Raw genomic sequence first — 14,082 nt, 5'->3', positions numbered from 1 at the left:
GCCTCAGACAGAAGTGCTAGGTAGGACTCCCTCATAAGTCTCCGCGCGGCAGTCACTGGCGAAGGGGTCGCGGCTCAGTGCATCTGCTACTGTATTCTTGCTGCCTGGGATAAGCTTCAATCGAAGTTGTACGGCGCAAGCTTGGCAACCCATCTTTGCTCGCAAGCGTCCAGCTTGGGTTTTGTCATGATGTACGTTAACGGGTTACTATCTGTCCAGACAGTGAACTCGTGCCCCTTAAGCCAGTGACTGAATTCCTCACACACGCTCCATTTCAGTGCTAGAAATTCAAGTCTGTGTGCCGGATACCTTCTATGCGACTTACTCAGGGTCTTGCTCGCGAATGCTATGGGCCTTGCTTTATCTTCACCTTCAGGCACTTGACAAAGCACAGCCCCGAGACCATCCAAAGAAGCGTTAGTGAAGAGAATGTACGGCCTCTCAAAATCAGGGTGAGCCAGCACGACACAATTCAGAAGAGCATCCTTCAGCTTCTGGAATGCAATGACACACTCCTCAGTCCAATCCCACTGTTGCCCTTCTTCCTCCCATCTCTTCCTCTTCTCTTTTGACCCCCAGTGAGTGCAAACAAAGGCTTGGCTATGGAGGAACAATCAGGAATGAAGTGCTGGTAATATAATACCATCCCCAAGAAGGATTTCAGCCTCCGAGCAGAGGGAGTACACATTTACATTTTAGTCATTTAGCAGACGCTCTTATCCAGAGCGACTTACAGTTAGTGAGAGCATACATTATTATTATTTTTTTTTTTTTTCATAATGGCCCCCCGTGGGAATCAAACCCACAACCCCGGAGTTGCAAACGCCATGCTCTACCAACTGAGCTACATCCCCTGCCGGGCCATTCCCTCCCCTACCCTGGACGACGCTGGGCCAATTGTGCGCGCGCCCCATGGGTGTCCCGGTCGCGGCCGGCTACGACAGAGCCTGGATTCAAACCAGGATCTCTAGTGGCACAGCTAGCACTGCAATGCAGTGCCTTAGACCACTGCGCCAATCGGGAGATAGCTGAGCTTGGCTCATCTTGGCAATGGCCTCCACCTTCTCAGCATCCACTGACACACCATCCCTCTTTAATGATATGTCCGAGGAATTTCACTGTTCTTCGTAGGAAGTGGCATTTCTTTGGTGCTAGTTTGAGATTGTTGGCACTTAGACGGCTAAACACAACTTCAAGTCGCTGCAGAGCCAGTTCCTCGGTGGGTGCAAAGACCAACAAGTCATCTAGGTAACAAAGGAGATTTGAGAAATGTAGGTCCCCAAATATACTTAACATCATTCTCATGAAAGAGGCCGGGCTGTTACACAGACCTTGTGGCATGCGATTGTACTCAAAGTCCCATCGGTGTGGTAAAGGCTGTGTACTTCTTGTCCTCTTCATGAACTGGAATGTTATAAAATCCTGAGGTCAAGTCCATGGTGCTGAAAAATGCACTGCCACCAAGGGCTGTGAGGCAATCTGCTTGATGAGGAAGGGGATGAGCGTCCTTCACCGTTCGTGCATTCATCCACCTGAAGTCAGTGCATAACCTCAGACTCCCGTCTTTCTTCCATACCATGACTAAAGGGAGGCATACTCACTAACCGACTTGCGTATAAGGCCTACTTCCTCCATATCTGTTAATACCTTCCTCAGCTTCAGGTAATGAGCAGGCGGAACCCTTCTGTATGGTAGGCGGAAGGGTCTGTCATCAACCAGATGGACAGTTTACTACCTTTAAAGTGACCAAGCCATCTCCCCCACATGGGCGTAATAACTCTACCCACAAGTATGTTTCTGGGCATGACCTTTGACCTGGTAGGCTCGACTATTACAGTGCTGCCTGGAGACAATGCCACATTTTTAGGAAGTTTACCCTAAACTAAGTGTTCAGTCTTGGGAAAAGAGTCACAGCTTGAGTGAGCTTCACGGTCCTAATCTTGCCATCAACTTGCTGTCCCTTCCATCTTGTGACACTTGTCATCATCTGCAGAAACTGCTCACCCTCTGGTGAGTGAGTCTGGCCATCCATGTTGTTGACTAGATTCCAGTATTCGTCAGTGCCCTTCATCTCATGCAATAGATGCTTAATGACGTTCGATCCCAGGATAAGATCATCACGCTGTCCAGGAACAACTAGGGTGGGCACTTTAACATCAATCCCATAGAAACACTTTGGTGAGGCCTTCTTCCCCCCACAACCCACTAACACTAACTCTTTAGGAGGCTGATATTGCTGAGGAAGGGCACCTGCTTCCAAAAGTCTCTGCTCAGTAGGTTAACTCAATGTACAGGCCATAGACCCAGTGTCAAGCATGCCCTTAAGCTGCACTGTCCCATGTACAGACACAGAGGTGTAAAACAAATCTGAAAAAGCCTCAACCTCTTGTGAACCTAACATAACAATTTTCTCTCCTTCTTTCGCATCAGAGCACAACATCTTATATGTTTTCTCAAGATCATCAGATTCTTTCCTGGGGGTAGACAGTTGAACACCCACATTTCCCCCCTTCACCTGTGGGCGTGTCAGTTTAACGGTTGCTGCTGTAGTGGGTTTCTCTGCTGCTGTGTTGGGCGTCTCTCACCGCCGGGATTGGCATAAGCGTTCCCCCTGTTTTGGACAATTTGATTTCCAATGATCTGGGGAAAAGCACCAGAAGCACAGGTTCTCATGTCTACAGTGCATCACAGTGGAGTGATCTGTTGAGCCACAAACCCTGCATTCCCTACGCCTGAAGGGCTGGGCGGGGAAAGATGGCGCCCTGGCCTGTGTCTGTGAAACCATAACAGGTGGTATGCTCTTCTCTAAGGTACGATCAAGGAGGTGAATGAGCCTCTCGATACTTGCACTCTGCCCATCTTGTTTGGCGCTTGATGTGAGAGAAGTGTCACTGCACGCACCAGCATTGGCCCCGCCTTCAAATGGAGTTGTCTGGGAATGTACTGTTACTTGCTTTGAGGATACAGCGGTAGAATGACACATGGTGGCCTTTCTGCGGCGTTCATGTTCATACATTCTCTCCTGTACTTCACTTCAAGTCCATTTCTCAGCAGACTTGTATTGGAATACTGCTGCCAGTTTGGGAGTCGGGGCAGTATGTTACAAACATCATGACGACATCTGAGTTGTAACTGTCAATCTTCTTACCTTGTCTCTTAAGGCCCTCGTCAGCAACATCTACGGCCTTGTTCAATCGAACCCAATACTCCATAACAGCCTCTCCGGGTACAGGTTTAGTATTGTAAAAATCAGCTAAAGGCATGCATGAGTAGGCCAATTAGCTGAAATTCTGTTTCAGAATGTCAAATACAATCTCTGGCTTCTCTTTAGGATTAACAGTTGTCTCATTGCGTAAATTTATCTTTACGATGTCTCTTGCTTTGCCAGATAATCGACTAATCATCTAATCCGATTGTTCCCCAACAGGACATCTCTTCCTCCTCAAGTATATTCTCATCAACTCCTCTCATTCATGAATGGAGCATTTGTCTGTACCATCTCCTCTATATGTAGGAGGTTCCTTTACATCTGATTGCATGATGAACTTCATTTTACTGAGGTCTACATATCCTGCTGACTCTGAGTGATGATCACTTATCTTTTCTGTACTTACTGGTGGCTCATGAGTGCTGGACCTGCCACTCTGTATTTCCTCCCTAATGGAGCTCCCTATTTCCTGGGCTAGCTGAGTGACCCGCTCAGCTAAATCATCTACAGGGGCATTTTGATTAACACTAGATGAAGGGCTTTCATCAGTATTTTTAGTGGAGCAAAACATGGGGGAACCTACTGCACCTACACGCTTTACAGGTGTTTGATCAGGGTATGAGAAAAACCTCCCCATCCCAGCAGTGAATTTGGGTTCATCATCACCATTATGAGATGCCATGTCACTAAACCACTAATGTTATGTTAAAATGTCTGTTGATGAACACACTTCTATATTAGTTAACCATAAACAGCACTCTCAATACATCGTTTTCAGAAAATAAATAAACAGGAGAGAATATAGACTGCAGATTTGCTTTTTGCCACAAGGCGGCAGGAGTACCTTAATGATGTAAACAGAGTCTCTAGAGCAGCAGCGCCGCGGTGATTGAGCTGACGTCGATCAACGATGAATCCGGGTCTAGAAGGCCACATAACCGGCACTGTACTGCACGGCTGTATCTCTGCGTTGTGTGTGATTGATTGGGACTATAGACGTGGACTTCGGAGATCAGGCTGTTTTAATGAATCAGAATGATCTCTGCATCCAAAAGAAAAGACAAAACATTTGTAGAGCACAAATATGTTCTGCCCATTGTCGCCTCTTTCTACAACATAGACGCACAATACAAAGGACTGGGATCAGTCGAGGAGCTAGCCATGTTCACACATACAATACCTTAGCTAGCTAGTAACCATGTTAATATCATCCTAAAAATTACAATTGCATCTTAACAATACCATCCATTCATGAGTAAACTCTAAATATACAACATTATTCATGAACAAAACACTGTGTGTATGACTTTGTGCTTGAAGGAATCAAACTTTTCTAAAGAGGACAGAAAAAGCGTGCCTACCTCTCATAGTGCATCAACATTATTTGAGCACGCAGGGCAAAACGTAAGTACACACTCTCCTTTCCCAGGATGCAGGAATGCATAATAACAAATCAACATGCTATATTAATATATGAAGATTGTGAAATTCACAAAGTACTTTAACAACTGTTACACAGTCAGTTTCATTATGTTTTCATGTGCCATGATTCTGACATTTGACATATGATCCTCATAGGATTATGCTACATAGTTTCAGTGTTGCAGTAAATGTCATCTCAATTCAATACGATGTGCATATACATATAGCCAAATAAGATTTCCCTGAAGTTTCCTCTGGGGAAAAACAAAGTTATTCTATTAAACCCATGTTCACTGACTGTAATCTGTGACGCAAGTGGCCTAATATGTTTGTGACGTTCCACGGAACCCCGTTATTGTTTTAAACTTCGATTCTGATTGGCTTGCAGGACATTAAACTATGTGAGTTATACATTTTGAATGTGCTTTTACGTCAGTGTGACAGATTCACAATACCGAAGCGTTTCTCAAACGGTCCTGCGGTTTTATCTGCCTAACGGTATCTTCACGCACGACTGGATAGGCCTTTTGGATACGCTTGTCCAAGGTAAGCATATGCGTCAAGATATAGCCTACTTTTAATGTTTTAGTTCGAACTCAAAATACTCCAGTCAAGTGATTAATCATAAAAGTTAGTTGTTTTGAATGAGCATTCCAATGGCCAATGCTGTTTTTGGACTATGAGACCCTCGGCTATATACTATGATGAGACAATAACAAGCATAGATTATGCATTACGCATTGCACGAGTCAGTGTCCAGGAAGGAATATAAAGTTGCTATTTTTGCGAATAATCAGTTGACACTGACTCGTTCAATGGGTAATGCAAAATCTATGCATGTTATTTGCTCATCATAGTATATAGCCCAGGGTCTCATAGTCCAAAAACAGCATGGCCACTGGAACGCTCATTGATGGAATATTCCATATTACCATGGCAGTTATGCATTACAATTCACAATATTACTTGTATTTCAATGATTCATAAAGGCCCAAGACATAAAGTAGCCTGCAATCATTCCATTGCTGACCCATCGGATGGTTATCACATAGAGGATTGGCTTAATCTAGAATCATGGATACCTTTCATGTGAGTACTCACACACCAGATTTTTTACATACCTCAGAAGGACCAACTGGGATTGCAATATCTGGAAGCACTGTCTCATGTACAATTGTTAATGTTATCTCTGAAATGTCTAACAAAATGTTGACTTGACCGTTTCATCAAGATCTGCGCATCACAAGTTGGAACTAGTGGTCAAAATTGGGACAATGTTGCCCAAAATAAATGTTTTCATGGAGGTAAGCACTACACTTCTGATGGGTTTAAAAGATTGTATCGTATCACTTTATCCAAAAGATTGAAAGGAAACCCCAGCTGTTGTTATTCTTTTCCCAGGGAAGAACAATCCCCCATATGCCATGAATGTTTCATTGCTGAACAACCATAGATATTGTTCCTCTAATTTGGCTCACGTTCCTCCAACAGTGAACAAGACCTGCCAACAGAGCTCACTGGAGCAGGGAGACATCCCGTCATCCCTTCGGCACCTGACAAAGTACACTTTTTTCTTCTAAATAACACTATAGTAACATCTTCTGCACAAAGGTACATTCCTAATAAGATTGGTGTTAAGTGAGAAAGAATCCTAAAGATGGTCCAATGGGCATTGTCTGAAGCCTCTCATCACCTCAGTATGTTGAACCACCTGATTTCCTATAGGATTCAGATCCTGCTGAACGATGTTAAGCAGTCGATTAACCACATGCAGGGGAAGCTGAACACCATGCAGGGGCAGTGTATTGAGTTGCAGACTGCCATATCTAAGGTAGTGCCAGATGAGTCTGAGATACAGAAGAATAAGTCTATGATGGTATGGTGATAATGATTGAGATGGTGATTATAATAATGATGACTAGCGGTACCCCACCCTACGGGCGGTAAATCATTGGATCTGATTAATTCAGTTCAATGCAATTCAATCTTTGAGGACTGCAACCATAGAAATACAATTTATTTATGCTACTAATAAGCTATTGTCAACTTCCCATCTATGGTTATTTTGCTCACTGCTCACTGTGAATTGCTCACTGTTACCCTTTGTGTGCAACTATTATTGATTTCTCTCAGAAAAATAATTTGGTTGCAAATGTAACTGGGGCCATGTAAATAATTGTTAGGCTACTCATTTTGAATCCATTGGTGGCAACGTGTGGGACCATAAAAGTCTGTGTGCGACTGGGCACAGTAAAATAATGTGGTTGCTGACCTGCCCTACATCATAGAAGGCCCCTCACCATATGCAGCGTTCAAGTGCAAGTCGGAACTAGGAAACTCTGACATTTCTGATCCCAAGTTTCCCACGTGTGAAGTATCAGAATCAACCAATAGGAAGCTCTACGCAAATAACTTATATTCATTTTAACTCTGAGGTTCCAAGTTTCCGATAGTACGTGAATGCGTCAATAATTGCCATGGTAATTTTAAATGTTCAGTTAGTGAGCATTATGGGTAATTGTCCTACATACTTACATCAAATGCTTTATGACAGCATCATCTCCTGTAGTTAAGAGTGCCATTCCAAACACATATTTTTTTAAATAAACAAAAATACAACACACAGCGGAATATGCCTAAAATGAAGAACATCCACTCAAAATTGTAGAAGGAGATCCCCCCGCAGCAAAGAGGCTTACGGTATTATAATATATTGTAGATAACATTAATGTAATTTGTGTATTTACAGTATCAGTACACGTACAAATGAATGTACATGTTTGGGATTGATCTACAATGAGTGTACAAAACATTAAGAACAGCTTCCTAATATTGAGTTGGGTGGTGGACCAATCTTGATACACACGGAAAACTGTTCAGCGTGAAAAACCCAGTAGCGTTGCAGTTCTTGACACAAACCAGTGCGCCTGGCACCTACTACCATACCCCATTCAAAGGTTCTTAAAAATGTTGTCTTGCCCATTCACCGTCTGAATGGCACACATATACAATCCATGTCTCAATTGTCTCAAGGCTTAAAAATTCGTCTTTAACCTCACTCCTCCCCTTCATCTACACTGAGAAGTGGATTTAACAAGTGACATCAATAAGAGATTATAGCTTTCACCTGGTCAGTCTATGTCATGGAAAGAGCAGGTGTTCTTAATGTTTTCCACACTCAGTGTATGTGACAATGATGTTATAGATTGCAAGTGGTTGATATTTTAGGGAATTACTATGTGTTCTATATTATACCTGCAGATCATCCCAGCAGCCGACGTTGCTTTACAGAGTGGGTGGGGGGAACATCCAACATCGCTGGGCAGGGGAGGGGATCCTCCCAAAAGCCAACTTTGCTGCGCAGAGGAGGAGGTCCTCCGAGCATCAGGCCTCATCCCTGCACAGAGGGATGGGATCCTCCAAACAACCAGTGTCCCTGCACAGAGGGAAGGGATTCTCCCAGCAGCCATCATCACGGCACAGAGGGAGGAGATCCTCCGAGCATCAGGCCTCATCCCTGCACAGAGGGATGGGATCCTCCAATCAACCAGTGTCCCTGCACAGAGGGATGGGATTCTCCCAGCAGTCATCATCACTGCACAGAGGGAGTTGATCCTCCTGATGGCCAGTGTCACTGCGCAAAGGGAGGGAATCTTCCCAACAGCCAGCGTCCCTGCTCACAGGGAGTGGATCTTCCCAAAGGCCAGTGTTCCTGCACAGAGGGAGGGGATCCTCCCCACAGCCAGCGTCCCCTGTGGAGAATGGAAACAATCATCCACAACCACCTCCCATCATCCCCATGTTGGCACCACTGTGGAAATGGGATGGTGGAGTGTGTACTCCACCTGTGGATTTCTATTCCAAGAGAAGAGGTCATTTAAGCCTTATCTAATAAGTAAAGACATTGCCATTGTGATAGCGTGGGAATAAGTTGTGACAGACCAAATGTGTATGTATGGCTCATGTGAGTGTATGGCTGTAATACTTTCATGCATTTTCTACATAAAACAGGTTTAGCTCTATTTTCTATTTACATTTTCGTCATTTAGCAGACACTCTTATCCAGAGCGATTTACAGTAGTGAGTGTATACATTTTCGTAATCCAGTCAATCTCTCCAGGATATCGCAGGGATTTTTGTGATATTTGCAGGCAAATATGCTAGATTTTGCTGCGGCAATTCTTGCGAAAATGAGCTGACAAGGGAAACATTTGTTGACATGTGGCTTGATTGAACCTTATTATGCAGTAAATGTGCGGTGATTGGTTGAAATTGCGAGCCCTCTTTTTGTAATATGTTAATGGGTCAGTTCTATACGATGATATTGCGATGATTTGACTGTTTTATGCCGAAATACATTTACATTGAAATAATGCGGCGATTGGCAAATTTGCAAGCCCTCACGTAATATGCCGGGATTTGTTGATTTTGAAACAACAACAAAAATGTGATCGCAGCATCCTTGAGGAACCTTCCAGTAATCCCTGTGACTGCTTGGAGGTTAAGATTGGGTTGTAACAGAGTATCAGAGCAAGACGTTCCTACCTGTCAGCTAGTGATTGTTCTGTATGGTGACATGAGCAGAGTCGCCTGACTTCTCCCACTTATTACAGATGTCCGGCTTAGATATGTTGAGCATCCTGCTATGATGTCCATCACCAAGCCAGAACACTCCGAGGCCAACCCTCAGTGCCAGACTGGCAGCCGGCCGGTGGCTGAGCCCGAGACCCCTGCTGTTCACAAGAACAGTGGAAGCTGGCTCAGCTGGGTCTTTGGGAGTGGAAAAGTTAATAAGAAGGAGGTTCATCTACCTGAGGACAAAGACAGATCTGTAAGGAACCTGTTATTTACAGTATATTCTATGTAGAGACAATTGGGTGGATTATTCATTTTTCATTTTTGGCTTGCTTCACATTGCTAATATCTTCTTCCTCAGATTGTCTGGGATCCAACTCTGCACAGATGGGTTGACAAAACTGAGCCCAAGGCTGAGGTATACACTTAAATTACATTCAATAAAAAGCAGTGAAAGACCATTGTATTTCAACTGTGCTAATGTTACTAACAATTTAGAAAATGTGTTGATGTGTTTTACAGAACAAGCTTGTACCACCAACTCCACCGATGGGGATGTATGGATTTCAGGGGAACCCTGGCAGTGTCCCCAAAGGAGTGAATCCTTACTCCATGAAAGCAGGTGAATATTGTTTTAGACTACATGTGGTTTAACTCCAAGAATCTGTCAGCCAATCATAGCTTTCCCTGGTGATCTCCTGCTAACACCTTTCCCACTACCAGCAGGTCTATGGGGCAGCAGATACCCTACAATGCATTACACTGATGGGACCAACTCAAAGCCTCCAAGCCAGGGGCCATGACCACTTCCTCGACAGCTCTCTGGCCTGCTCCCTCCCTCACACTTTGACCTCATGGCACCAATGATTGTGCCACCTGACACTCTACCCTACTGACGTATGAATCTGGAAAATCCTTCCAAAATGTATCCATTCATCATTAACTGAGCTTTTACTTTAACATAGCAAAAGGCTGAAGTAGCACGGATGTTAACTATTTTTCTTTTTTGTCCAACAGGCCAACAGGCCCTTTTCAAGAGTGAATTTGCCCATATCCATAAATTGATTTTTTTCAGCATAAAAAAACGTCGGCATTGAACATTTATTAAAATATCATCTTTTAATTATATCTCTCCTTCGGGGTCGTCATGTTCAATTTAATTTACCATGCTCATTGCTTGTGCATTGCTTTACGTTACATACTGTACAGACAAGTATATTTGACACACAACAAACCCATCTAATGACACTGGTTTTATTGTCTCATTGGTTGATTGAGCATCTGCATGACTGGAAACAATATTATTCTTTCATTCAGAGGGCACATGGTTGGTGGTTGTAGACACAGGTTAACTCAGTTGATTTTAATTGCTGAAAGGCCAAGGCGAGTGAGCACAATTGAGAGATGGTCCGTGCAATTCAGGTTCCTTGGGGACGTCCTTACCCCATTGAAGTTGAAATGTAAAATGGTTAGGGTTAGTTAAGGGTTAAGGTTAGGGTTTAGAGTAAGGACGTCCCCAAGGATTCCGAATAGCACTGAGCATTGAAAGATGACTGTGAGAATTTGGCTCTCCAGTCTGTCACAGCACAAGCATTGGTGTATATGGCCATTTGTTTTTATTCATTTTTCAATTTTATAACACACAGCAGGTCAATACAAACACTGCAGTAAATTAATGTGAGATGCATAAATTACAGTGAGTCTGATTCCCAGAAAATGCATCCAAAGAGATTTTAGAGAACATTAAAGGCCCAATGCAGCCATTTTTATCTCAATATCAAATCATTTCTGGGTAACAATTAAGTATCTTACTGTAATAGTTTACAATTAAAATGGTCAAAAAGAAACAAAAATAGTTTTTTAGTAAAATAAACTTTCTCAGGCAAGAATTTTGCTAGGACTATCTGGGAGTTGGGAGGGGTAATATTTAATCTGAAAACTAGCTGTTATTGGCAGAGGTTTGGAACGCTCTTTGTTATTGGTCTATATAACCCTATATCACCTGGTGATGTCACCAGGCAAGACAAAACTCCACCCATGCAAAACCTGCTGATTAGAAGGTCCTGTGTAGATTGTATTTTCAACCAGCAACTATCAGGAAATAATTTGTACAGTTAGCTTCATTAGCTGTTGTACAATATGATACAAAACACAGGAAAAACTGCATTTATTGTTGTGAAATTGCTAGATATTATTTGTTAGATATTACTGCACTGTTGGAGCTAGAAACACAAGCATTTCGCTACACCCGCAATAATATCTGTTAAACGTGTATGTGACCAATAACATTTGATTTGATTTTGACTGCACTGGGCCTTTAACATTGTGAGCTCACTGTTGCATGTATTCTCATAAGAATATTCTCTGTTGAAAAGCTGAAGGTCATCTTTCAATTATTATTATTATTTTTTATTACATGTCATTACAAAAATCTTTACATGTAACAGCTATCAGATCCCGTCTCAACATAGTATCAATATAAGACTAACCATAATCATCCATACATCAAAATAATGACGGTCACTGACCACGTTTAAATGTGCACAGTATTCCAAATAGTAGCTCATATCCAGCTTAAGGTCTTATTCGGGATAAGCTGTTTGCATGCACCTTTGATATCCCACTCATGAGTATGCCTGCTCCATCAATTAACAGAATATTCCTCATTTAAACTCATATGGGTTAAATGGAATAGTAACTGAAATACGGACACTGACTGTAGGCCTATAACCTCTCCAGTGGTGTAAAGTACTTAAATAGTACTTTAAAGTATTTTTACTTAAGTCGTTTTTGGGGGTATCTGTACTTTTCTTTAATATTGCTATTTTTTTTTTACAACTTTTACTTTTACTTCACTACATTCCTTAAGAAAATAATGTACTTTTTACTACATACATTTTCCCTGACATGCAAAGTACTCATTACATTTTGAACCGCTTTGCAGGACAGGAAAAGTGTCCAAATAGTGAGTGCATTCATTTTCATACTTTGCTCGAAGCTAGTCCCACGTGGAATCGAATCCACAATCCTGACGTTGCACGTGCCATGCTCTACCAACTGAGCTACACCGGGAACATGCCTCTATCAAGAGAACAGGTGTTCATCCCTACTGCCTCAGATCTGGTGGACTCATTAAACACACATGCTTTGTTTGTAAATGATGTCGGAGTGTTGGAGTGTGCCACTGGCTATCTGTAAATTTAAAAAACAAGAAAATTGTTCTGTCTGGTTTGCGTAATATAAGGAATTTGAAGTGATTTATATTTGATACTTAAGTATATTTAAAACCAAATACTTTTACTTTTACTCAAGTAGTATTTTACTGGGTGACTTTCACTGTTACTTGAATCATTATGACAATTGTGTACTTTTTCCACCATTGAACCTTTCACGTAGCATAATATGAACTCCTGCAGAATTATGAATTTCTTGCATTGAAATTATACAACAAATGTTAATTTTGTCTCGGGAACAGGAGTGGAGAAATATGATTTATTTCTTGCAGCATCTCTTGAATAAATTTGAATGTGCGTGTAATGTGTTATCTTTGAAACTGTTATGCAAGCAGACAGTATTTCAACAACATAAAATATGCACCCAAGATGAACTGAAGTCTTGTTTCGTCGTTTTCTCAGCTTTTCATTCCTTAAAACCGGTAAAACTGATGACATTTGGACATTTTACACAGCACCAAGCTTTCCACTGTTTTGGAGTTATTGTGTTTTCTCCCCGGTCCCTAAACAAAACAGACAACTTTACCGGTGTTAACTAGATTACTAATGTATTAATTCGAGCACTACTTTATTTAGTCTTCTGGGGCAACAAGTTATGACAGAAGAGCAGCTGCATGTATCAAACTATAGTTGACAAACAAACGGCCTATCCATTTTCGTAAATTATAATATTATAAGCAGAAACTAAATTAGGGGTGAAAGTAGCCAATAGTAAATTATAGTAAATTAATTATAGTAGGCAACATTATTATGGAATTATTATGGTGGATCGAACTGCGCAGGTAGACTACTTTTTGAAATGATTTGTTTGACAATCAGATGAAAATATCATGACACAACACCCATGATTTTTCGAAATTGACCCTGCGCAGACCGCAAAACCAAAAGTAAAGGGGATTAGATGTTTACTTGTCACAGTATCCCGTCTTAGATCAGCATATCCCAGGCATATTATCCGGGTTTCTCATAACCGGGATACAAGCTTTTTCAGGTTATTGTAAATGGGATATAATGTTTATGTTCGTCAACTCAAAAACAGAATACTTGAGTATCCCGAATAATAACGGGATATTGGTGTGCATGTAAACGTGGTCATTTATTCAGAGCAGTACCACTCTGGGAAGTTAATAAGACCTATGCACAGGACTCATCCTATCCTCCATGTGCCTAATAAAATAGGAATATATTGCAATACATTTAAATATATTATTGAGCTGCAAATTATAGTAGTCTTGAACGATCACATTGACCAGAGATTAAATTACGATCTATTTGAAAGCAAATCAATTTTGAAACAATGAATAGGCTTTAATACTAGCAGAGGAGTCAGTTGTATTGTAAATAAGAATATAATATGTTTCTAAACATTTCTACATTCATGTGGATTCTACCATGATTATGGATTTTCCTGAATGAATCGTAAACAATGATGGGTTAGAGGGTTAAAGATCAATCAATCAAATTGTATCTATAAAGCCCTTTTTATATCAGCAGATGTCACAAAGTGCTATACAGAAACCCAGTCTAAAACCCCAAACAGCAAGCAATGCAGATGTAAAAGCACAGTGGCTAGGAAAAGCTCCCTAGAAAGGCAGAAACCTAGGCAGAACAATAGAGAGGAACCAGGCTCTGAGGGGTGGCCAA

At 41.7% G+C, this 14,082-nt stretch overlaps 1 protein-coding gene across 2 annotated transcripts; it reads left to right on the top strand.

Annotated features, from left to right (window-relative positions):
* The first annotated feature begins 8,394 nt into the window (after positions 1-8,394).
* Positions 8,395-10,206, top strand: LOC121583401 (protein transport protein Sec16A-like). 2 transcript variants are annotated; one of them, XM_045216641.1, is made up of 5 exons: positions 8,395-8,502; positions 9,244-9,461; positions 9,567-9,623; positions 9,728-9,827; positions 9,929-10,206. In XM_045216641.1, the coding sequence occupies exons 1-5, from the start codon at positions 8,430-8,432 to the stop codon at positions 10,006-10,008; spliced, it is 528 nt and encodes a 175-aa protein (XP_045072576.1). In that variant the 5' UTR covers positions 8,395-8,429; the 3' UTR covers positions 10,009-10,206. The 2 variants fall into 2 exon arrangements, with proteins under 2 accessions (XP_045072576.1, XP_045072577.1); XM_045216642.1 differs by lacking the exon at positions 8,395-8,502 and having other exon boundaries at positions 9,029-9,461.
* The last annotated feature ends 3,876 nt before the right edge of the window (positions 10,207-14,082 follow it).

The sequence above is a fragment of the Coregonus clupeaformis genome, unplaced genomic scaffold (assembly GCF_020615455.1).
Source record: "Coregonus clupeaformis isolate EN_2021a unplaced genomic scaffold, ASM2061545v1 scaf0764, whole genome shotgun sequence".
NCBI lineage: Eukaryota > Metazoa > Chordata > Actinopteri > Salmoniformes > Salmonidae > Coregonus > Coregonus clupeaformis.
The sequence above is the reverse complement of the archived record's forward strand: the minus strand, read 5'-3'. Positions and strand labels throughout refer to the sequence as shown.

What these genes read in the sequence shown, in the direction of transcription:
- LOC121583401 (XM_045216641.1), top strand. Translation starts at nt 8,430, where the DNA reads ATGTTGGCACCACTGTGGAAATGGGATGGTGGAGTGTGTACTCCACCT. An exon ending in TTTCTATTCCAAGAGAAGAG is followed by an intron (nt 8,503 to 9,243) that starts GTCATTTAAGCC and finishes CACTTATTACAG; the next exon opens with ATGTCCGGCTTAGATATGTT. An exon ending in TCCTTACTCCATGAAAGCAG is followed by an intron (nt 9,828 to 9,928) that starts GTGAATATTGTT and finishes TCCCACTACCAG; the next exon opens with CAGGTCTATGGGGCAGCAGA.